Genomic DNA, 25,236 nt, shown 5'->3' with positions numbered 1-25,236 from the left:
TACATTCATTTCCATTATATTTGTTAGTAAAAATAGCACATTTTAAGCAACGGCTTTGATGAAATGTGCACACTGAAAAAAACGCTACACCGTGAATCTGTCAACAAGTGCAAGGCTGTGCCAAAGTCCGCTTCCACCTTTGATACGTATTGTTATCACATAGCGACAAGAGATCCAAACTCAGCACTGAACACGATCACTGAACCTGATCACTAATACTATACAGTGAAGTGGATCATTGAAACTGAACACTGATACTATACACTAAAAACGATTACTGAAACCGTGCACCGAAACTTATCAATAAAGCTGTATACAAAAAATGTATGACACTAAAACAGAACACTGGAATTGTACACTGGACCTGGCTATTCATAATGCACACTAAAACCTATCACTGAAGCTGAACACTCAAGCTGTGCACTACAATTGAACACTGAAACCGATCACTGAAACAGAGCTATGAAACTGTGCACCACAACTGAATACGCAATCTGATCACCGACAGTGTACACTGAACATGTACCCTAAAACTGAAACTAAAACTGTACGCTGAGGCTGATCACTGAAACTGAACACTGAAAGTGAAACTGGAGACTGAAACTGATGATTGAAACAATTTCTGAATTTTCGAACTCTAAAATGCTCAATGTATTTTGAGTTCGATCGAAATCTCAATTAAAAGGGACATTGCGATCGCGTCCAAGCTCCTCCAAGACGATTTCTAAGGAGGTAGTTTTCCGCACCTGAAAATTGTGACCTTTCTCTTGCGATTTCTGAATTTTCCAACTCTATAATTCTCAATCTATTTTAAGTTCGATCCAAATCTCAATTAAAAGCGAGATTATGATCGTGTCAAGCCCCTCCAAGACGATCTCTAAGAAGGTAGTTTATCGCACCTGAAAATTGTGATCTTTCCCTTGCGATTTTTGAATTTTCCAACTCTAGAAATCTCAATCTATTTTGAGTTCGATCGAAATCTCAATTAAAAGAGACACTGTGATCATGTCCAAGCTCCTCCAAGACGATTTCTAAGGAGGTAGTTTTCCGCACCTGAAAATTGTGACCTTTCCTTTGCGATTTCTGAATTTTCCAACTCTATAATTCTCAATCTATTTTAAGTTCGATCGAAAGCTCAATTAAAAGCGAGATTATGATCGTGTCAAGCTCCTCCAAGACGATCTCTAAGAAGGTAGTTTTCCGCACCTGAAAATTGTGATCTTTCGCTTACGATTTCTGAATTTTCTAGCTCTAAAAATCTCAATCTATTTTAAGTTCGATCGAAATCTCAATTAAAAGAGACATTGTGATCATGTCCAAGCTCCTCCAAGACGATTTCTAAGGAGGTCGTTTTCCGACCTGAAAATTGTGACCTTTCCCTTGCGATTTCTGAATTTTCCAACTCTAAAATTCTCAATCCATTTTGATTTCGATCGAAATCTCAATTAGAAGGGACGTTGTGATCGTGTGCAAGCTCCTCCAAGACGATTTCTAAGAAAGTAGTTTTCCGCACTTGAACATTGTGACCTTTCCCTTGCGATTTTTGAATTTTCGAGCTCTAAAATTCTCAATCTATTTTGAGTTGGATCGAAATCTCAATTAAAAGCGACATTGTGATAGTGTCCAAGCTCCTCCAAGACGATCTCTAAAAAGGTAGTTTTCCGCACCTGAAAATTGTGACGTTTCTCTTGAGATTTCTGAATTTTCCAACTCTAAAATTCTCAATCTATTGTGAGTTCGATCGAAATCTCAATTAAAAGAGACATTGTGATCATGTCCAAGTTCCTCCAAGACGATTTCTAAGCAGGTAGTTTTCCGCACCTGAAAATTGTGACCTTTCCCTTGCGATTTCTGAATTTTCCAACTCCAAAATTCTCAATCTATTTTGAGTTCGATCGAAATCTCAATTAAAAGAAACATTGTGATCATGTCCAAGCTCCTCTAAGACGATGTCTAAGCAGGTAGTTTTCCGCACCTGAGAATTGTGATCTTTTGCTTAAGATTTCTGAATTTTCGAGCTTTAAAATTCTCAATCTATTTTGAGTCCGATCGAAATCTCAAAAGAGACATTGTGATCATGTCCAAGCTCCTCCAAGACGATTTCTAAGGGGGTAGTTTTCCGCACCTGAAAATTGTGACCTTTCCCTTGCGATTTCTGAATTTTCAACTCTATAATAATTGTCATTCTATTTTGAGTTCGATCCAAATCTCAAATAAAAACAGCATTATGATCGTGTCAAGCTCCTCCAAGACGATCTCTAAGAAGGTAGTTTTCCGCACCTGAAAATTATGATCTTTCCCTTGCGATTTTTGAATTTTCCAACTCCAAAATTCTCAATCTATTTTAAGTTCGATCGAAAGCTCAATTAAAAGAGACATTGTGATCATGTCCAAGCTCCTCTAAGACGATTTCTAAGCAGGTAGTTTTCCGCACCTGAGAATTGTGATCTTTCGCTTACGATTTCTGAATTTTCGAGCTCTAAAATTCTCAATCTATTTTGAGTTCGATGAAATCTCAATTTAAAAAAAACATTGTGGCCGTGTCCAAGCTCATATAAGACGATTTCTAGGAAGTGAAACTGAAGACCGAAACTGAAAACCGAAACTGATGAAGACCGAAACTGATGAAGAACGGAACTGAAGGCCGAAACTGAAGACTGTTACTGAAGACTGAACCTGAAGACTGAAACGGAAGACTGAAGACCGAAACTGAAGACCGAAACTGAAGAACGGAACTGAAGACCGAAACTGAACACCGAGACTGGAGACCGAGGCTGAAACTGACACTGAAGACTGAAACTGGATACTGAAACTGAAGACTAAAACTGATGACTGAAACGGAATACTGAAACTGAAGACTAAAACTGAAGACTGAAACTGAAGACCGAAACTGATGAAGATCGAAACTGAGGAAGGCCGAAAATGATGAAGACCGAAACTGAAGACTGACGACCGAACCTGATAAAGACCGAAACTGATAGCTTCACGGATTGAGGGCTTGAAGGCTTAAGAGCTTGACGGTTTGAGAGCCTGAGGTTCTGAGATCTGGAGGCCTTGACGGATTGAGGAGTTGAGAGTTTGAGGGCGTCGGGGCTCGCAGGCTTGAAAGCTTAAAAGCTTCACGTCTTCACGGTTTGACGGCTTGAGTAATTGGGGGCTTGAAGGCTTGGAGACTTGAAGGCTTGTTGGCTTGATGACTCGAAGACAAGACTAAAACACGCAAATTGGTCACTCATTCTGAACTGAACTGAAAACTGGACTCGAACACTAAAACCAAACATTGAAACTGAACGCTGAAAGACCGAAATTGACGGTTTCGCGAATTGCACGCTTGAGGGATTGAGAGCTGGATGGATTAAATGCTTGGCTGCTTGACGAATTGACGGTTTGAGGGCTTGAAGGCTTGGCGGATTGTGAGATTGACGGTTTGAGCACTTGAGAGCTTGAAGGCTTCGCGGTTTGACGGCTTGGGGGCTTGAAGGCTCGGAGACTTGAAGGTTAGGAGGCTTCAATACTGAGGACTGAAGACTGTTGGCTTGAAGGTCTGAAGGCTTGAGCGCTTGAAGAATTGGAAGCCGGAAAGCTTGAAGGCTCTCAATCTGCCTCCTTTCCCTCTTTTTGAATTTGCTAACTACAAAGTGGCGTCTATCCGGTTTACTATTACTACATTTCCCTTTTTCTTCATTTTTAATAGTATACAAGATTCCTGATATTCACTCCGACCCATCTCTTCTTCGCCCGAGCTTTCCGTGTGCTTATTCCAAAGTACCTAATTTTGTTACCTTTGCTCAAAGTGAACATAACAACCTGGAGATTTGAAGACCTGAGGATCCAAAGACCTGAAGTTTGCTGAAAACCTGACGACCTGAAGACTTGAGAAAGCTTGAAGACTGATAGAAGCTGAAGACCGAAATTGAAGACTGAAGCTGCACCCCCATGCAGTTTTGTTAAGGGATACAATAGTTTTGCAGAGACAAATTTGTTGGTATCAGCAGTTCTTGCGTTCTTGGAACTACAGTTTGTGGCAGAAAACCTTGTACAAGGCGTTTGATCCCTTTTATCTGCTCTACTATCACCCATTAGCTTTTCCTTGGAGCTTCCTTTGAAGAAGTATCGTAGTAGGATTGGTCATCCAAATGTAGTTGACAAACATTTTTTTGACATACAGACAACCCCTAATTTGACATAAATAAAAATCACTGTACTTCATATAAAAAGTCCTTCTGCGAAATAGACTTGGTACTTGCCAAGATAGTGTTTCAAAATTGAACAATTGGAGTTGAAAATTGAACTAAAGTGATGGCTACCATTATTGCAATGGATTGTTTGGGAATTGCTGCTTCCTGCACGTACTTTCCTAAGTGTCTTAGTGTATGCAACAGGCAACGTGCCTACCCAACGAGAAAGTTTTTTTTCTTCCAAACCAATTGCACAATGTAACATTGGATTCCGAACCAAATTGTTGTATTTTGCTCGTGGTTCGCGATACAATTTATTTATTAATTCGGTCTGCGAGGGCCGAAACATATACTTTCGGCCTGACGACCACTTCTTCGCGTGGTTACTTCTTTCGTAGTTGAAGACTGAATCTCACAAAATCTTCTCGGGATTAATCCCTACCTTCCTTTTGTATTAATTAACGCCCTTTCAAAATGGCGCCTAGTGAACCGCTCTCTTTCAAGAGCTAATCGGGTCGCTGTAACCTTATTAGAAACGGCTCTAATTGTTTAACATTTTAATAATTGATTAACAATTACCCTGTCATTGAAAATTTTAATTAATACTTCATTAAATTAATGTTAGTTTCGCGGTCATCATCTCTTTTTCATCCTGGACGCGTTCATTAGGTACCTGACGAAGTGTTGCGCAGGCAGTTCCACCGACAGGGACAGAACCAACCCGTAAAGTAGCGAAAGAAGCAGCGCACCAGAGAACTCGTTGACCTAAAATATTCATAAGACATAATTTAACATTCGTTACTCTTACCAAGAGCGTATATCCGCTAACGTACGGAGTAACTCGACCGGTATTCACACTGAAATGCACCACGTGTAAGTGCACCAGGTACATGGCGAACGTAAGTCTTGAGATGACCACGAACAGTGGGTTGGATAGAAAACTGGTGACAATTCCTCCGTGTCCGATCTCGCAAACGTAAATTACGCATCCGACTGCCAGCAAGTTTGCTGGTCGAAGTAGTGCTAGCGCGAAGCTGTTCTCGAATCTGTCATAACTGGAAACAACAACACGATTTTCGCCAAACAGACATCCGACGTAGAGAATGATTCCGGCAAGCATGAGTGGTATGGCCACATTCTGCAAGAAGAAAATACCTAGTACGTTTAAAGAATTCTTTCGAGAAGATTTTCTACACAATTTTGAGAGCATTCTTCAACAGATCTTCGCGACATTTAAAACTATCTTCAAAAAAGAAAATCCTTAGAAATTTAGAAATTCAGATCCTTCAAAGGGGTTTCAAAAATATTTCAGGTGATCGAGTCGAAGGTAAGCAATAGTGATAGCTTTAAAACCAGTGCCGAGCGAGCCGAAGGCGAGTTCGGCACAAACCTAGGCAGAGTAAAGGTCTGATGGGTTAAGTCGCCTTCGAGTCATCCCTCAGGAGTGCAAAAAGGGGAAGGATCTTGTAAGGATCCGCTTACCTTTTTAATGATTGATGTTTTCTCCGCTTTCACGTTGAACATCAGGCTTCCCAACAAAAATCCAATTAACCAAGACGAAGCCTTTGTGGGCACGAAGTAATAGTAGTACTTGAGGTAAACGTCCTCGTTTCTAGAGGTGGTTGAAAATCGAGAGCCGCTTCAGTACCGTGTTAATGTTTACCTACCTACAATCATTGGAGGCGCACATCTTCAATTTCCAAGCGAGCGTGAATGTGGTCGCAATAGAAAGCAAGGTCAGTCCGGCGGTTACTGCCATAGTTTCCCTTCTCCATCGCGCCAAAGGAATCAGCAGTATTGGAGAGAGTACGTAGAGCTGAAAATCAATGGAGAGGTACCAGGTTGTCCCGATACACTGATATTGGAGAAGTTCGCCGAACGTCTGTGCTTTTTCCACTGAGTAGATGACGTAATTCTGGATGTACAGCAGGTATGACCACCAATTCGTTTTACACGGTCTGATAAAGTCCTTCGACTGGTACCATAAGGGCCCAGATCCGATGTATCCGTACCACGTTATTGTAAACAGTAGCATCGCCACCAGTGACGGAGTAAGCCTAAAACTGTTCTTCCAAGGGGGCGAGAACTACACTTCAGGGCGGCTTCATACCTCAGGTACCTTTCGACGTAGTACGAAGCAATATTCACTTCGGCGCCCTTTGACTTCCTCTGTAGAAAGTTGTATGAAACTAGACATCCGGAAATTAACAAAAAAACGTCAGCTACAATGGATAGGCGAATTATGGGGCCATTTTCTGCTTGGTGTATCCACTAAAGAAATACCATGAGTGTTTTAGATAACCAATGGGGGATTTTTACGTATGAGTAGTAATACGTATTCCTGGTGAGGTGCTCGAAGCGGTCGTTGGTTACGTGTACAAGGATCACTGCGGTCATTGCAAGTGTTCGAATTCCGCTCAGGGACTGGATTTCGTTAGGGCCGGGTTTCTTAATGGAAAAGATTAGTTTTCCATTCGACCACAATGAAAATGACTTTAGTGCCCAATGCGATTTGCCTAAAACTGAAGTAAAGTTTAATTGGCCACCTGGACCCAGGGGTACCTTTCAAACAGATCTCGTAGATTGTCGATGCTACTATTAGAGCTAGGATAACACAAGCAAGTGCCCTAAAAAGTTCTCAATGAGAAATCGCGGCGGGCGAAGTCTGACACTCACAAAGTAACGTAGCTTCCAGCTGTAAGGCTGTACTGGGTCGCTTTCGTCTGGCAGGTGCTTTCGGTTATGGTCAAATTCAGCCCAATCCCTTTCGTGACCTTTTCCAGATCCGTGGCCGAACACGAGCTCGGATAACAAACCGCGAACTCCATTTTGTTCATCTCCAAACCGTCGTGCAGTAGTCTCAGAGTGGCATTATCGACCTGGAAAGTGTCCCAAAAATACTTCAATCTACAAGCTATGATAACGCTACTACTCGCCGACTATCGGATAACGCGCTAAGTTCGGGTGCTCAGGAAGATCGAGCAGTGGAACGTGCTGGCGACGAGGTGGAAATATCGAACGTGTAGCTTATGGCAGCCAACCTGCAGGGGTCAGGGTTGGATTGGAGGTACAAAACAGAACCGCAGGAGGGAGTGGGCCAGACTGCAACTGACCACGTGTGAAGGTAATCGGCTCTACGTGCGTGGGAATAAAAAGACTACGAACTAGTCGCTGAGAAACCTAAGGTGGGGTGCCGGATACGCCCTCTACTACCTCAAAAAGTCGGAGCACAACCAAAATCCGTACCTGGCAAGGGCGAGCTTACTGATGAGGAGGAACCCAATTGGGCGCACGGGCTTGAATCCGGAGTTCTGGAATAAGGTCTACGGGCGAATGAACAAGAAGGACGCCTGGAGAGTGATACCGGTGCTGCTGATACCGAAGAGCAGGGAGGGGGGAGTTGATTAAGCTGCGCAGAACTAACCCCATGATCTACAGAACTACTTCCAGGACGAGTTCGACATAAGGACCCTGATCGAGGGTGTCAAAATAGAAGTGACCCTTAGTAAAACGGCTCTTGTAGCATAATCCGCAAACGTCCCCTCATTTAAAAATCCTCCCCCACTCTGGACCATGTACAGATCCTTTCAATTACTTCAGCTGGCTCCCAACGCCATCCTCTTCAGAGGCTACAAAACCTTAAAAAAACAGTTCCCTCAAGGGAGGACGTGCCTAATTGTTATGAACCATTTTGCCTCCACTCTATTCATTCTTCCCACCCACTTCCAACACCCAAAATGTGTAGCCGACACCGTCCACTTCCCAAACATCACTATTAACTTCTTTAGTTTTTACAATCCCCCAGATACCAACCTTCCGGATGATCTATTTTACTATATCTCCACCCTCCGCCACACATTTTTTTTGTTGGGGGATCTTAACTCCCGTAACGCCCTGTTTGACGACTCTACCTGTAACCTCAACAGCATTAATATCTCCAATAAACCTAATATCACTTCCTATCTGTCGTACCCCAACCTCAAATCTAACAGACCCTGGAGGCACCAAGACACACTGCAATCACCCGACCTGTCTAACTACGACCTCGAGTTTAGGGTGGTGGTTGAACAGCTGATAGGTACACCGCAAGATCCGGAAGCAAATTCCAAAATCATCAATTTGCCACCTTCGAAGAGCCCCAGCGCGAAATACGGAAAATGGAAGAAGTCGATCCACCACCCACAAAAGCGGAGACGCAACCCCAAGGTGCGATGTCTTTACTGTAAGCTAATAGAATGCCGAAAGAGGAAGCGGGTGGAAAAAGCCGCACCACCCACAACAGCCTCTTCGGCAACTCTAGCCATGACACCACTCACCACCAGATCGTCCGTCTACTCCCTCTTGTGCTTTGCTTTGGATGCGGAAAGCCCGGAGTGATACGCAGCTAATGTCCAAACTGCCGAAACATCGGTATCGCAGAAGTTGACCTCTTTCCAAGGGACGAAACCAGACCGGACACGAGAGTCGGACGCCCACTTCTTCTTCTCCTTAGCACCGGCACCATATAGTTCGCTAGCAGCCCCGGAACCAGGAAAAGCCTCACCCTGCCGAACACATTTACTCCACCACCGAAAGAGTCATTGGCTGGTGGTATGGGGCACTTGCGAAGTTTCGAGGATAGGTGGAAGACATCCACGCACCGCCGGCACGCAAGAAAGCTGCACCATCGCGATCGATTTACCAATCCGGCCGGCGAACGACGTCCGTCAAGGCCAACTAGCGGACCCGGAAGTAAGACTATAAACCATTTCGAAAGTCATCGAAGCAAAATCCTACAGTGCACCTTTAAACACCTGCGCCGACAAGTGGATTTGAGCGTCGACCTTTTCGGACCTCCCCCCGAGGAAAAAATGAAACATGGATCCTAATCAGAGGTTGGAACCGGAACGGAAAAGAACCGGTACCGAAACCGTTACTTAAAAAGTTAAAATAACCGGAACCGATACCGGTACCGTTATTATTAGTGTCAAAGAATCGGTATTTTTCGGTTCCCTCTTTTTTGTAGGTAGAGTCGACACGTTGCGGTTCGCGAGAGGGAAATGTGTGTCATACTGTTGCTCTTAAAATTTGCTTCTGAAGTGTTGGTGTTTTCTTTTTTTCTTAGATCTAATTTCTATCAACTTATATTTTAGAGCGACTAATACCTATAAAATGAATTAAAAACAGTAAGTAGGTTGAAGAGAGTAAAAGGAAAGGAACTACTGCTGAATAAAAGGAAAGTAGAAAAAGACAGGCAATTGACAGAGGTGAAACGAACACGTAAGCTGAAAATACAAATATCAATCAAATTTGAAAAATATGTTTATGCAAAAGAACAATGTACTTTAATTGTGTATTATTTATTTTCTATAATTAATAATTTATATTTTTTAATAACAATGTTATTTATTTATGTTGGAACCCTTAAAAACCTAAAAAAAAACTGAAACCGGAACCGAAAATTACTGACTCCACAGAACCGGAACCGGTACCGGGACCCTTAAAAAATGATTCTACTTAAATTAGTGCGGAACCGGAGCCTATATTTCGTATGGGTTCCAACCCCTGATCCTAACTAGATCCCAATGTGGAGTGACTTAAAGCATCGATCTAAAAATAAACGTGCAACCTCACCCGCAGACGATTCGATTAGTACTGACTGTAGCCGTACCGAGACAGAGGCTTCCACTGGCACTCCTCATGTCCTCCGCTACACAAATATTCATACTCGCACCCGAATTTGAACCAGGGTCACTTAGTACCGCAGTTGTGCGTCTACGCCACTGGGAGAAAAGCTCTTTAAATATCATTTTTAGCGCATTTTTTAAGAATTAAAAAAATTTGCTATTGTTTGCGTTTTGTCCGTCCGTCCGGACCCACTTCTGCCGTTCAAATTTCGCTGTCTAAAAGCCCCCCCCCCCCCACCTGAGATGCTGTTTTTGAAAGTAAAACGTGCATTATTTACATTATTTATTATTATTTATATACAAAAACCAATTGGTTTCATATTTTGCATACGCATGCCTTTAGTGGTGCCAGGTTAAACTGTAGAAAATGGAGGGGGGGGGGGGTGTAAACACATGTTCTAACCTTCATGGTATTCTAATGGAAGGTCTAAATTGGTTTGTATACAAACTATAACTTTCCCGTGCGACTCTTTTTGGACATCAGTGGGCGACGGCGACGGGGCTTGAGGGGAGGGGGGGGGGGGGTTAAAAATTAATGTTATCTCATTGTATTCTAATTAAAGGTCTCAACGAAAGGAACCGTTTTTTACCAACTTCTGACCTTCTTTCTATCTTCTTATCAAAGTACGGAGTCGAGGGGGGGGGGGGGAATCTAGTTGTATCCTTCATGGTACTCTAATGAAAGGTCTCAACGAAAGGACTTAATTTCTACCAACCGTAGCCCTCCTCCTCGACCTCTTATCGTGATCGGGTATATTCCCTTATACGTCAAGAACGGATTGTCGGAAAGGGGTACTCACAAAGGGCGATTGATATTTCCACTGCAGAAATGCACTGCATGCGGTAAGAGTCCGCTAATCAAAGGCACCCCTCTGCTCCTTATCCTATATGACCCTTCCGATCGATTTTGACTTTTAGTACGGGCCATTTGGATTTATTTGAGAGCATTTGAGAGCACATAAGGGGTAGTGCTGACATACGCTCTTCGGCTAAAGTCGACTAAATTTCAATTATTGAAGCATTAGAATAAGTAAATTATAAGGATAAAGTATCAGAAATTGGTCAACCACAAAAAAGATAATAATCATCCTTCAAAAACGACCTTCCTGAAAACCGAGAGCGTACTCACGTATAGACTAGGAACGTAAAGCGACGCCAAACAGTACTTTCCAGTTAATCCATGATCGTTGGTACGCGCAATTCGTAAGCACTCATCAAATGATCCCAATTCAGCGAGATTGCCATCCAGTACACCAGATGGCAGCTTTCCGTTGGCGTCGTACACTAAAAAAAAGTCGATATCAATTGGAAAACACCTTCTGGTATCATTACTGTTCAACGCCCACTGTCTCCCGTCTTGAAGATCAGTTGCAAATTGAGCTAGCTCAACACGACATCGGTGCCGTAGGGAAGTCTCATTGGATAAGTATCCCAGCACATTTCTGGAGAATATTTTCGGCGAGGTGAGCACGCCGAACCGTTCGCTTAGATAACTGGCACGTACCACCCCAGTCGCCAAAACGACCACTATTAATACTAACAACTGATCCATGGTCACAGGCGGTGACGAGTACTAATTGATTTTTCGTAGAGTTAGAAACTCTAAGGGTTTGATATCGGTTTACCGCAATTTCCACACTAACCTCATCGGCAATAACGTAATCCAACAAATTAATCTATCGCAATTAACGTTAAACCATATATTTATATAAATTGCTCTTTTTTTCATATCCGTCCGTTTACTTTCGTACCTTTTCTAACATTCTTCTCGAATTACTCTCAATAGTCTACCCCACCAAGGACTTGCTCCGATTATACCTAACAGACAAAACTGATACCCCCTCGATGGTACGACGGACTGAGTTGTCATAGCTGCATCGCCAAGTGTTGGAATTGCAAAGGTCCTTGCTCATCTGTAATGAACTGTAACTCGAGAAGTTACAGTATATACTTGGAGGTTTGTGAGGCGATGCTAAATAAAAAGCTATTGTTTTTTATGGAATATATTTACAATACAAACAAAATGGTAGCCGAAGTGCACGCGGCGAGCGCTTTCGTCGGAGCGAGCGCGATTGCGGTCTTCTGCCTGGTGGAGCGTGGCGCGAGGTGGTTATTTTTACTGTCTATTGCGAATTAAAAGATCAGTAGTTAAATATTGTTTGCTGCACAAAAAATGTGCTACAGTTTCTAACATTTGTAGAAACTGAGCGATGTTTACACATCATATTCATCGCACAAATGTCGCATTAATTATTGTGTATTACCAGATGTTGCTTCAAATCGCGTTTACGATATGCTACATAACCACAAATGTCACACTTAAACTGTCTAGAAACCTTGTGCGATAAGACATGTTGCCTCAAACACCACTTTCTATTGGTTGCATATTCACAAAGGTCACATTTAAAATCTTTAGAGACTTTGTGCGTCAAGAGATGAAAATTCAAGCTCCACTTGCTACACGTTGCATAATCACAGATGTCACATTTAAAACCTTTCTTATTATTGTGCCTTAAAAGATGTTCTTTTAAATAGCTGCTCCGATAGGTTGCATAATCACAAATGTCACATTTAAAATCTTTCGATCCGTTGTGCGATAGCAGATGCATTTTTAAATTGCGTTTTTTGGTTGTCGCGTAATCACAAACGTCACATTGGAAATCTTTCTTATTAGTGTGTATTAAAAAATGTTGTTGCAATTGGTGTTTGCGATACGTCGCATAATCACAAAGGTCACATTTAAAATATTTAGCTGCATTGTGTGTGAGAAGATGCATTTTTAAACATCTTTTGTGGTTTGTAGCGAAATCGCAAATACCACATTTCAAATCTTTCAATCCATTGTGTGATAGAAGATGCATTTTTAAACAGTTTTTATAGTTTGTGCCGTAATCACAAATGTCACATTTATACACTTTAGAGTCATAGTGCCGTAAAGAGTGAATTTTTAAACTGCGTTTAAGGTGGGTGGCATAATCACAAATGTCACATTTAAAATCTTTTAGAGTTCTGTGTTTTAAGACGTGTTCTTTCAAACTTCTCTTAGAAACTGCGGTATAATCACAATTGGCACAGTTGAACTGTGGAGAAAGGTGCACCTTATTCCCATTGTACTCATCACTTTCCTGTTCTTCTTTAATCAGCGCCAAAAAATCATTGCTTATAAACATGGCCCTTTCGAGAGACACATTTATTTGTTCTTCTTGTTCGGGTTCAATTTTAACTAATGCAATGCTCTCTCCCATGGCTATCTATAGCACTTAAAGTTTTAAGTTTAAAGATCACTAACCCCCCACTCCAAAGAATTACGAAATGAAAATAAACGGTTTGTTGAACCTAACCTAAAGTTCATACGTTGACAATGTAGGTACAGTGCGGTCATTTAAGAGAGAATTTGTCTATAATGAAACATTGATACGTAGTAACCATTCTCCATAGATATTTATATATATATATATATATATATATATAATTTATGTATGTACCTAAGCCATAAAAATAAATTTGGGAAAGACAATGTTCGTTGCTAACTTATTGAATAAACTCGCTCTTTAATGACCACTCTGTACTTTTGGTGTCGATCTTGTACCAACTGCCAGATCAATTGATTGTGTATTTTCATTTCTTTGAAAATTTCTTAAACATAGTGGCAGAGGTAATCCAATCCAGTGTTTTTTGTCGCTAAACTAAAATATTTGTTGCCATGGAAGACACCATTGCATTTGTTAAAGTTGAACCAGAACAAGAAGAAGAAATAAACGTGTCCCTCCAAAGGAACATTTTTATAAGCAATGACTTTTTGGCAAAGATAAAAGGAGAAGAGAATATAAAAACTAGTGAAGAATATTGCAAAGACGAGTACAATGGGGGTGAGATGCCCCCATACAATGAGCAAGAAATGCAGCAACAAGAGTGTACCGTGACAAATACTGAACCAAATTTTAAAAGACACCTTTTGACGAACCTCTTTAAATGTGCCCATTGTGATTATGCGACAAACCGTAAAAGCAGTTTAAAAATGCATCTTGTATCTCACAATAGTTCAAAAGATTTTAAATGTGACCTATGTAATTACGCAACCAATAGAAAATGGAGCTTGAAACTTCATCTCTCAGCGCACGAAGGTTCCAAAGATTTTAAATGTGACATTTGTGATTATGCGACCAATAGAAAATGGAGTTTGAAACTTCATCGCTTATCACACGAAGGTCCCAAAGATTTTAAATGCGACATTTGTGATTATGTAACCTATCGTAAGGACGATTTAAGGCGACATATCTTGAGACATAGCACATCGGATTTTAAATGTGGCTTTTGCGATTATGCGACCTATCGCAAAGGCCATTATAAACGGCATCTCTTAACACACAATCAAACACACAATAACAAGAAAGACTTCAAATGTGACATTTGTGAATACACAACAAGCTATAAACACAGTTTAAAAATTCATCTTCTATCACACACCGGATTTAAAGATTTTAAATGTGACATTTGTGATTATGCAACGAATAGAAAATGGAGTTTGAAACTTCATCGCTTAACACACGAAGGTCCCAAAGATTTTAAATGTGATATTTGTGATTATGCAACGTATCGTAAAGGCGATTTAAGACGACATGCCTTAACACACAATGCATTAGGTTTGAGACCAGTGTCGCGTACAGTTTTAAAATGTGACATTTGTGATTACACTACGTATCTTGAATCCGTTTTGAAACAACATTTGTTATCGCACAAAGGTTCCAATGATTTTAAATGTGACATTTGTGAATACGAAACCAATAAGAAATCGAGTTTGAGACAACATCTCCTATCACACAAAGTCTCTAATGATTTAAAATGCGACATTTGCAATTACAAAACGGATCGAAAAGAGAATTTAAGGCGACATATTTTGACCCATAATGTGTGGGATTTTAAATGTGACATTTGCGAATATGCAACAAATACAAAAGGGAATTTGAAAAAGCATGTCTTCTCACACAAAGCTGCAAAAGACTTTAAATGTGACATCTGTGATTATGCAACCCATCGTAAAGACCATTTAAGGCGACATACTTTAACACACAATGGCTCAGGTTTTAAATGTGACATCTGTGATTATGCAACCTATCGTAAGTCTGATTTAAGGCGACATATCTTAACTCACAATTTGTCGGTTTTTAAATGTGACATTTGTGAATATGGAACAAATAGAAAATGGAATTTTAAACTTCATCTCCTATCACACAAAGGTTCTAAAGATTTTAAATGTGAGGTGTGTAATTATGCAACCTACCGAAAAGGTCAATTAAGACGACACATCCTAACACACAATGGAGCGGACTTTAAATGTGACATTTGTGAATATACAACAAATAGAAAATGGAGTTTGAAACAACATCTCCTATCACACAAAGTTTCTGAAGGTTTTAAATGTGACATTTGTGATTATGTAACGTCTTGCAAACGAGATGTAAGGCGACACATTTTGACGCACAATAATAAGCAAGAATTTAAATGCAACATTTGCGAGTATTCAACGAATCGGAAATGGAGTTTGAAACTTCACATCTTATCGCACAATGGTTCTAAAGACTTTAAATGTCACATTTGCGATCATGCAACGAATAGGAAATGGAGTTTGAAACTTCATCTCCTATCACACAAAGGTTCGAAAGATTTAAAATGTGACATTTGTAATTATGCGACCTATCGTAAAGGCAATTTAAGGCGACATATATTAACCCACCATGGATCGATTTTTAAATGTGAGATTTGTGATTATGTAACGAATCGTAAAGGCGAACTGAAACAACATATCTTGATCCACAATGCTAAGAAAAGACGTTTGTGATTGTGCCACAAATGTGGAGGGTAATAGCGTATTCCAGAAGATTCCTGTTCATTTCAATTTGTTTTAAAAGTAGAAGCATTGTATCTTATGCATAGTTTGTGTAAAGTCTAAAATCGTTTATCATTATATATATCACCTATTTATTTTTGTTCTTTTTTTAAGTGGGCGCGGTTTCAGCCACGAATGCTCTACCAACCCAACCCACTAAAGGTACATTTACAAATACTCTGATCCCGGATTTGAAAAATTCTCTCGAAAATAATCATAACTATTCCATCCTACATCTAAACCTAATAAAAAATCGACGATCTTTGCGAAAACGTAATTGGTAACAAAACACTGATTCGCTAATATTATTTTCGGCCAGAAACGATTGTTCAACATAATTCAATAATAACGGTAAAACGCAACTCAAGGTCACGGCCGGTTTTGAGGTAACGCAAGTTTCTCAATGGAAAATTAATACAAATATGAGCTCTAGAGCGTTAACGTGAGCTTTGCGGTTGGTAAAAATAATCATCGAGGATGCTTTTCAACGCCAAGTATATAGCAACATACGACCTAAGTATATTGTCGAGGTTTAAAGCCAATTTTCTCGTTAATACGTAGTTTCGCTTCAAATGTGCAAAAAGTATATCTCAAACACACACACTACACTTTCTTGCACACCAATGTCGAGCTAGCCGAAGGCGAGTTCGGCATAGCTTAGGCCCTCCTTTAGACTTGCCTTTCTACGTCCATGTCCGTAATGTAGGTTTTAGCGTTAATGTTGAACATGTTATTAACAGATCCAAACCAACGATATATTTTAAGGTTTAAGGTAATATCCTGACTGAATCCATCTGCCATCATTGGCAGAAGGCGCATGGACGAAGAAGGCTTTTTATTTGGTGGTGAAGGAGTTGGTATAATCATTCTTTATTGACAAGTATAATTTTGTAACAAATTCCTAGTAATTATTTAACAATTGACACTACTTTAGAATCAGTCCGAATTCCACAAGGTTGCCACCATCATTTCGCTTTGTTCTTAGAGATGTTCATTAAGGCTCTGACGTAATGCTGTGCCGGTAATTCTATCGTCAATGCTAAAAGTAAACCTACAAGAAGTGAAAGAAGTAGCATGCCGGCGAAATCGTTAACCTAAGACGTAGATATAAATGTGTAAAATCTAAAATTTGTGATTGTTACCAAGAGCGTGTAGTTGCTCACGTAAGGAGCAACCCGAATGGAATTCAAATTGTACAGCACTACGAAGCTGTGCACCAAGTAGGTGGAGAACGACAGTCTTGAAACTACCACGAAGACAGGGTTGGCCAAAAAACTGGTGACGATACCTTAAAACACCTGTGTTTAGCTAGTACCTGAATGCGGTGTTTTACCTCCTCGTCCGATTTCGCAAAGGTAAACTATACACGAAACTGAAAGTAACATTGTCGGTCGGAGCAATGCCAAAGAGAAGGCGTTCTCGAGCCTATCACGCTCTGAAATAACCACGTGGCACTCTCCAAAGGTAGTCGCGACGTAGACGATTACTGCGGCAACCAGTAGGGGTATCGCCGATTTCTGAAAGAAACACAGTGTCTTGTTGGACATTATTAAAATCAAAAAGCTAGACGAACCCAGATCCCCCCCCCACCCCGGAACCACTCTACCTAGTTATATTCTTTGCTTGAGGACCACTAAATCTAACTTTGTTTGAGGGAAAATCCCTGCACCGGCAGGGAGGGGGGGGGGCAACATCGATGGTCCTCTCTGAAAAATTATCAAGACCGCCCTGAAGATGTTATGTAGAAAAAGAACCGGCAATGAAAATTTGAGTGTACCATTCATGCGGGATATGCCATACTCCACAAAAAATTCTAGCACTTGGAGCATGAGGGGTACCTACAAGATAGATCGTGGAAAGAGAAAAATTGATTTTCTTCCTTTAAGCGATTTGGAGGAAACGTAGTACCTAAGGGTCTCACCCAGCAAAGAAACTTCGACGGTCTTCTCTCAGATTCCTAGAACTTACAATTATGATAATCTTTGCGAGAGGATCATCCCCTTTTTTGAGCAAATTTCATGGATAATGTAACACCAGGGGGTTATGGAATACCCCACCAGTAATCGCAAGATTTTATGATAGGTGTAGAGAAATGTTCTACATTTTTGAAAAGATACTATTGAATATAACACTTGTGATTTGGGGGGATGTAATGCTTCTTAGAAACGTAAGATGTGCTTTTTGATAAAATAGAAGAGTTTTTAAGGCCGATCATTTTTATGGAAAATGCAACACCGAGGGGGTCTGGGGGTTATGGAATAACCCAAAATGTTATGATGGGTGTAGAGAAATGGACATTGAACCTTTTTTTGCTCCGGGGTTGGAGGGTTTCTCTCCTGCGGGGAATTTCCTGGGGGGGGGGGGGTCCATACCCCCAGACCACCCGGTTCAACATTTTTGAGAAGATGCTATCGAATATAACACCCCAGGCTTGCTGAGTAGTCCTTAGAAAAGCAAGATTTAAGGGTGCTTTTTGAAAAAAGTTTTTACCTGTGATCAATTTCATGGAGAATATAACATAGGGGGGTCTGAGAGGGTATGGAATAACCCCCAGCGCCTGCAAGATCTTATGATATCTAGACAAATAAGCCTTGCATCTTTTTTCTCTTGGGGCATATTTCCTGAGGGGATTCCATAACCCCCACACCCTGTGTTGTAGAGTTTTCAAATAATACTATCGGATATACCACTCGAGACTTGGGGAGTAGGAATGTTCTTTATAAAGGCAAGATTTAGGATGGTTTTTGGAGCACTTTAACATGATTTTTTAGAGAGGGATCATATTCATGGAGAATGTAACACCATCCTCTCCAGCCCACGAGAATCTTATGATAGTAGTAGGAAAAGGAATACCGAACCTTTTTTCCTTGGGTGTATGGACGCCCCGGGTGTACATTTTTCCCAAAATGCACTATAATTTGGAACAAGGGACTATCCAACGTAACAGCAAGGGCCTGTGGGACATGAAATACTCGTCAGGAAAAGAAAATTGGATGGGCCTTGTGATCCATTCCCCCGGTCCCCCCGGATCTGCTTACTTACCAAAAATGTTTAGTGCTTGGGTACGTCATAATTTCCCCTGATTCTACATTTTGGAGAAAGTACTGTCGAGTATAACACCCAAAGATAAAGTTTATCTTACCTTCTCCATTATTCCAACTTTGTCCGTCTTCACCTTGAAAATAAGCGCTCCCAACAAAAATCCAATTAACCAAGACGACGCCTTCGTGGGTAGAAAGTAATAGTAGTACGTGAAAAAACTGGGTTCGTTTCTACGGGGCATTAAAGTATGAAAGCGGCTTTAAAAGGCGTAAGTACTTACCCGCATTCATTTGAGGCGCACATGTTTAGTACAAGGGAAAGTGTGAATGTGGCGCCATTGAAAATAGCGCCAAACCAGCGGTTACCACCAGGGTTTCTTTGGGCCAGCGTTTTAGAGGGAGTAGGAGAATGGGTGAAAGTATGTAAAGTTGAAAGTCAACTGAAAGGTACCACGTAGGCCCCACGCACTAAAATAGGTGGTGTATAGATGGAGCCACGGTTCATCTCTTACCATTAAAGAAGTAGGAAAATAATTTTGAATGTACAGCAGATATGACCACCAGTGTGTTAGGCACGGATGAATGGATAGGTCAATTAGGTACCATTGCGGTCCAGAACCAACGCATCCATACCAGGTTATTGCAAACAGGAATATCGCCAGGAGTGCCGGAGTGAGCCTAGAAGAATGGTTCCACTAAATGTCAAAATGGAGCCATCATACCTCAAATATCTTTCAATGTAGTAGGGAAGAATTTTGAAACTTTGGCCTCTTAGACATTTCTGCAGGAAGTTGAACGAGACAAGACATCCAGAGAGCATTAAGAAAATGTCGACTGCATACACAGTTGGTATTAGCGGTCCATTCTTCACTTGATGTATCCACTAGAAGAAATATTTGAATAGGTAAACCAAGGGATCGCTATTTACATATGAGTAATAATACGTGTTTCTTTTTAGTCCTCCAACACGGTAGCTGAATATGTGCGTGACGATGACCATAGTCATGGCAATAGTTCTGATGCCATACAAACTGCGGATGTCATTATCGCTAGGGGTTGTGTTTTCGAAAATTTGTCTTCCATTGGCCCGCAACGAAAATGCGTGTAGTGCCCAATGTGGTTTTTCTAAAATTGCATGAACTCAACTTCTCGAAGCCGTAATAGTTTGCGCATACCTTCGCAAGCGAAGTCATAAATCGTTGAGACGACAATCAGAAGTAGGATAATACAGGCGAGTGTCCTAAATTTTTGTATTTAGATCGATGGTCGCGCTCCAAACCGATACTTACAGCGTTACATAGCTTCCCGCGGTGGTTTTGTCCTGGGTTGCTTTTGTTTGGCAGCGATTTTCCGTTACGGTCAAATTGAATCCAATTCCCTTCATTACGGTTTGCAGATCGGCAGCTGGACAGGAGCTTGGAAAGCAAACAGCGAAGTCCGTTTGGTTAATTTGCACCCCGGCGTGCATTATTCTTGTCGTCGCGTTGTTAACCTACGGGCATATTAAGTTTTGGGAGTCGCCATGACCGTGGGGTATGAAACATTCGTCAGAAAAAGAAGGTTCGATGGTTTTTTGGAGAAAAACCCATCAGGAGATTCCTTAGGGCTCACCGCTTTGACGTAGGACCTAGCACCTGGGGGGAGGAGGTTCCTGTTGTAAAAATTTCAATGGTTCAGTGTTCATAGTGTAGGGTATAAGGACTACAGGCGTCATGGGAAGAGTGCAGCACCGCACAGATTCTGGAGTAACCCCTCCCGCGTTTAAAAATGTTACTGTGGTCATAGGAAAAGGAACGTTGTATCCTTCTTTTTCTAGGACCCCAGATCCCCAAAATGTTTAACTAAACTCAGACTTCCAGGAGTTCAAAGGGTGAATGCGCCGGTAGCCTACTGGAGGGAGAGTTTCGTTGCGCTCGAACCCGAACCTAAGAACCTGTCGGAGGCCCTTGCCAAAGAGTCAAATCGGTTATGTGCGCGCCCCCTACCCCGCGACGCCATGTTTTCGTGGCAATCGCAACGGCGGATGTAGAGAGTTAAGACCTTCGGAGCGATATGCAAATACGCCATGTCGCCTCTGACAAATTCGACCATATTTAAAGACAGCGCTACACTCAGAGGCGGTGGTGGTGCTAACTGAATGTCGCCACTTCGGGAGGCTCTGCAGCAGGAACCATCGAACAGGGGAGGCAGCTGAGCGAAGGATCCTCGCAAGAGGCCTTGACCGCGACCAGTCGAGGAATCGAGGGTAACCTCGATAACATTGGTACTAAGGGAGAGGACTCGCCCACCTGAGCTGGCTAGCAGGGTGTCCTCCCGTTAGGCTTCGGACTCATAAGGTCTGATAGGCCGCTAGGGTGTAGGTGGAGGGAACGATGTTTTTCCAATGCGCGCATTGGCTGGGCTGATCGCTTTGAAGGAGAATGTAGGATCTGGTGGTATGCAATACCCCAGAAAGAGTGTTACTGATGTAGTTGTAGGTAAAAGAGCGCTGTGCCCTTTTTTCTGGAGAGTATTTCATACCTCCTAGACGCCAAGGTGTCCCCTAAAACTTATAGTGTTTTTGTGTTGTTTTTGAAAAGGGACCATCTAACATAACACCAGGGGCATCAGGAAAGGAAGATTCGATGGTCTGTTATGAAAAACTATCACCGGTAGCCATTAGGGGTAAAGGTATTCCATTCCACCCAGACCTCTTGGTTTTACAAAGTATTTAGCGTTTTCAGCAGTTTAACCATAATTTACGCTTTGAGGAAAAATGTAAGACCGGGGTACTAAGGAATTCCCCCTAGTGCGTGGGCACGAAGGTCTTATGATAGCTATAGGAAAATGAACCTTGGGGGTTTTTCTCCCTGTGGAGTATTCCGTACTCCCCAGCCCTCCGGTTCAACATTCTACCCTAGTTACTGCCTGCTTTTAACTTTTTAAAAGGTATCAGGAGGCTGTGCATAGAATGCTCATTAGGAAAGGAGAATTTCTATGAAAGGCTATCACAAGAGTTCTTAGAGGTGAAGGTGTTAAGGGACGACGTAACACCGGGGGGTCTGCGAGGTATGGAATACTCGTAAGTACTCGAAGGTCATATGACAGTAGTGAAAATTCCAATTTTTCTTTCTTAGGAGGCCTACCACACCCAGGAACCTGTGGGGTAGAGGATTGTTCAAGAAAAAAGGACCGGACGGTCCATTATGCGAGACTATCACCAGGGTTCTTATGGCTAAAGGTATTGAGTACGTAGTAGCGCTGGGTCTGGGTAGTATGAAATATTCCCCAGGGTGAAAGAAGATTTGCAAATTCCTGCAACTATTATAAGATCATCGTGCACTGGGGGTGTTCCATACTCCACAGACCCCCCGATGGTACGTTGTCGAACAACATCATCAGCTTTAAGAACTCTTGTGATAGTCCTTCATAGATAGCCAACGAATCCTCTTTTCCTAACGAGCATTTTATACACAGGCTCCTGGTATTACGCTCGAAGGTAGGTACACTTCAAAAAGTTATAAGCTATAAATAGGGCAGAACGTAGCACCGGGAGGTCTGGGGGGTATGAAATAAACCTTTGCGTTTTTCCAGAGAAAGGTGAAATGAAATATGGGTTTTTCGAATGTTGAAATTGTCACCAACACGGAACTCCGGGATGAACAGTACCCGACGAGTGCATTCAAGAAAAATGAAGTCGAAGGAAAAGCTTGAATCTCTACGGCGAGGAAACACTGAATTTGATTGGAGTAAATAAAACACGATGGAAAGGGAGAGGAAAATTGTAATGATGCAAAGTTTTTTTACAATGGAAAAAAAGGAAAAAAACGTGCAATTTCTGGTCAGCAAGGGACCAACCAACCAAAGTGACTTATGGCTGTGATGGCTCTAAAGCTTAACGCTGTGCCAAGGGATATATTAGTGATTCAAGTGTACCGGGTTCGTTTCTCACCATTGGGATCTCCGTCACGGTGATACATACAGTATAGGTTAGAAAAATCTTTGAAAATAGCTGAGATATAACCGAAAAACTTGTAACAGGTGGTCGCTTTAGGCCGGTATTTTATTTGTGTGCCGCTTCATAATGAAAGAGAACGGAACTAATAGTCTAGAAATGACGCGCTTTAAGATCAGGGCGAGTGTTCAAGCAGATAAGACTCGAAACGTTGCCTCTAGAAACCGTCGCGACACCTATATATAAAAAATCGAGTGAACGTTTGCTTTGCGGTGGTTCCGTTCCAGAACTTTTAATCGGCAAGTAGACTAGGAAAGATTTGGTAGGCGAGCGGGATTCTTAGCCGGCAATTTTAGATAGCGAAAAGTTTCTATTAAATAAGGAGTTAAATGAGTTGGTGTCATCAAAGGATACGAATTAACCGCGGTATTGTACGTGAAGTGTTACTGCGAAAATTAAAATACCGAATTATTAGAGAAACTGTGTCGCCATTTCCATGAAATTATTGTCGTGGGTAATTTAACATGTTCGTTACCAATATAGAGTGGGGTATTTATGCGAAAACGAACAGATAGCGGCGAAAAATCAAAATCTGTCCGATAGGTATTCTCTCGCGATTAAGGCGCTATGCGGGGGTGCACCTTCCTGTTGAAATCGTTGCATTCGTAATAAAAATGCTACTCAATACAGTATGTACGCTGTCTTGACCTCAAAAATTGACAATGAGAAAGTGTTTTATTATTTTTGTATCTGTCAGAAAAAGATAAAAACGAAATTGGCAATCTCTGGTTTTTCTAGCATATCTTCGGAAGTAATTTTGACATAGAGTGTATAATATTTTTTGAAGATGAGGTTTACATTCCTTCACTTAATCAACAGCTTAATCAATGAAATTAATTTTTGTAGGAAATACGTAATATTTAAATTCGCTGTAGGAAGTAGTCATTAAACGACAAACCGCAAAGTGATAACTTTTCCGCAGTAAAAATAAAATAAAAAAATGTAGTAATTGATTCTGATCTACTCACATATCGGCTAGGAACGTATAGCGATCCCAGGCAATATTTTCCAGTTAGACCATGGTTGTTGGTACGCGCGATTCGTAAGCATTCATCAAACGAGCCCATTTCGACGAAATTTCCTTCCAAAAGACCAGCTGAGAGCTTACCATTGGCGTCGTACACTGCAAAACGTTAAAAAATAAAACTGAAAGGGGCCCGATAGCCTCACTGTTCAAAGCCCACTGCCGATCCCTGCGAAGACTGTTTGCAAAATCGGTTAGCTCATTGCGGCATCGCTGCGTTAAGGGAGGTTCTTGGGATAAATACCACAGGAGAGACTTGGAAAATATTTGCGGCGAGGAGAGAACACCGAATGGTTGCCCTAAATAGTCGGCATCAGCTACCCTCGGTGCTAAAATGAGTGTAAATGATAAAAAAGCAAACTTGATTGAGTGCTGGAACGAGTTGAGATAGAGCATCTCGTCGACTGGCTTGATACTGGATTTTTAATTAAGTGCAACTCCGTGCAAGTTCTTATCCTGTACCGGCTGATAATAATTTAATCCAATTACCGCATTGATTTCTGTTGCTAGAAGCGTTCTATTCACAATAGTTAATTGTCGGCAAGGAGCTGATGTATGTCCCAGTCCAGTCCCAGGCCCAGTTGTGATAGTTGACCGTCTAGTGCACGCCGATGATGTCCCAGATTTTCCACTGACCCTGGAATTGACTGGTCGTCCCGTCTAGTCAATACAACGACGAAGGTCTTGATAAGCGTGGACATACCAGCCCCGATGGGCTGTAATCCATTGCCCTACACAACTCTAACCTTCCTCTCGCTTTCGGGGACGTACCCTATAGCCACGGAGGCTCTAAAGAGATGCAACAAATGCAAGAGCAGTAGTTTCACGCCCATCTGCATAAGAACCCAGAATATCATGTTGGTCATGCACTCAGCTCAACTCAACAATCCCTCTGTAACCATGCCCTGCACCTTTAATTCGCTCCTCAATAATTTGAGAATCCTTAGATAACCTTCGAAAAGCGATCAGCTTCAATTATGTCTTTACTAGGATGGTTTTTTTTACCAGTCGAATGGTTCCAACCGTGTAGGGGCGGGAGAAGAATACCAATGCTGCAGGGACACTGCATGTCGTAAGGGCGACTAATCAACGGTGATTCGACTAGCAACAACTTAAGACCTTCTGCAGAGGCACCTCTAAATAGCATTATGCGGGTCACTCTGTAATTGGACGCATGCCTGTTGAGGGCCGAGAACAAGAGAGGGATAATAAAATTTAGAGTTTTGGGTGCGTTCAGAGTTGAAACTCGGTAGCACTCGCGCCAATATGGAGGGCACGAATGAACTCCTACGTTTTGTAATCGGTTCTTTTATGTGTTGAGACGTGAAACATACTTGGGAGGGGAATTGAATAAAACGCAGAATTTTGTGCGTAAGAAAAAAGACAAGAACAAATGAATATATTACCCTCACAACAAGGAAATGTCAAGGAAACCGTCTACGGGAC

General features: G+C 41.6%; 3 protein-coding genes across 4 annotated transcripts; 1 reads left to right on the top strand and 2 right to left on the bottom strand.

The window, feature by feature from the left end:
- Positions 1–4,761: 4,761 nt before the first annotated feature.
- On the bottom strand, positions 4,762–11,607 carry LOC116182408 (O-acyltransferase like protein-like). Its single transcript, XM_031502941.1, has 12 exons — positions 11,596–11,607; positions 11,470–11,520; positions 11,177–11,417; positions 10,974–11,128; positions 6,855–7,057; positions 6,741–6,805; positions 6,498–6,694; positions 6,289–6,449; positions 5,846–6,235; positions 5,661–5,790; positions 4,987–5,316; positions 4,762–4,943 (listed from the first exon to the last, which is right to left on the bottom strand). Exons 1-12 carry the CDS (start codon positions 11,605–11,607, stop codon positions 4,815–4,817), a joined length of 2,064 nt encoding a protein of 687 aa, XP_031358801.1. The 3' UTR covers positions 4,762–4,814.
- A 1,825-nt stretch (positions 11,608–13,432) lies between these two features.
- LOC116182406 (zinc finger protein 808-like) lies at positions 13,433–15,816 on the top strand. The gene has a single exon (XM_031502939.1). It carries the CDS (start codon positions 13,548–13,550, stop codon positions 15,681–15,683), a length of 2,136 nt encoding a protein of 711 aa, XP_031358799.1. The 5' UTR covers positions 13,433–13,547; the 3' UTR covers positions 15,684–15,816.
- Positions 15,817–16,612: 796 nt separating this feature from the next.
- Positions 16,613–24,199, bottom strand: LOC116182413 (nose resistant to fluoxetine protein 6-like). 2 transcript variants are annotated; one of them, XM_031502946.1, is made up of 12 exons: positions 23,937–24,199; positions 23,735–23,889; positions 20,062–20,264; positions 19,948–20,012; positions 19,701–19,897; positions 19,495–19,655; positions 19,285–19,450; positions 19,054–19,240; positions 18,874–19,003; positions 17,065–17,248; positions 16,874–17,019; positions 16,613–16,825 (listed from the first exon to the last, which is right to left on the bottom strand). In XM_031502946.1, the coding sequence occupies exons 1-8, from the start codon at positions 24,184–24,186 to the stop codon at positions 19,079–19,081; spliced, it is 1,359 nt and encodes a 452-aa protein (XP_031358806.1). In that variant the 5' UTR covers positions 24,187–24,199; the 3' UTR covers positions 16,613–16,825; positions 16,874–17,019; positions 17,065–17,248; positions 18,874–19,003; positions 19,054–19,078. The 2 variants fall into 2 exon arrangements, with proteins under 2 accessions (XP_031358806.1, XP_031358807.1); XM_031502947.1 differs by lacking the exons at positions 16,613–16,825; positions 16,874–17,019; positions 17,065–17,248; ... (1 more) ...; positions 19,054–19,240; positions 19,285–19,450 and having other exon boundaries at positions 19,515–19,655; positions 19,717–19,897.
- Positions 24,200–25,236: the final 1,037 nt, after the last annotated feature.

This window comes from Photinus pyralis, unplaced genomic scaffold (genome assembly GCF_008802855.1).
Source record: "Photinus pyralis isolate 1611_PpyrPB1 unplaced genomic scaffold, Ppyr1.3 Ppyr1.4_unclustered_Scaffold5186, whole genome shotgun sequence".
Lineage (NCBI taxonomy): Eukaryota > Metazoa > Arthropoda > Insecta > Coleoptera > Lampyridae > Photinus > Photinus pyralis.
Note: the sequence above shows the minus strand (reverse complement) of the source record. Positions and strands in the feature narration are given on the sequence as shown.

Bases quoted from the DNA above. Each gene is read 5' to 3' on its own strand.
- LOC116182408 (XM_031502941.1), bottom strand. The intron at 11,129-11,176 runs GTAATGATACCA...ACTTTTTTTTAG, and splicing joins GAGACAGTGGGCGTTGAACA to TGTACGACGCCAACGGAAAG. The intron at 6,806-6,854 runs GTGAGTGTCAGA...AGAACTTTTTAG, and splicing joins GCTGGAAGCTACGTTACTTT to GGCACTTGCTTGTGTTATCC.
- LOC116182406 (XM_031502939.1), top strand. From the start codon at position 13,548: ATGGAAGACACCATTGCATTTGTTAAAGTTGAACCAGAACAAGAAGAA.
- LOC116182413 (XM_031502946.1), bottom strand. From the start codon at position 24,186: ATGCTCTATCTCAACTCGTTCCAGCACTCAATCAAGTTTGCTTTTTTA. The intron at 20,013-20,061 runs GTAAGTATCGGT...ACAAAAATTTAG, and splicing joins GCGGGAAGCTATGTAACGCT to GACACTCGCCTGTATTATCC. The intron at 19,656-19,700 runs GTAAATAGCGAT...TATTTCTTCTAG, and splicing joins ACACGTATTATTACTCATAT to TGGATACATCAAGTGAAGAA.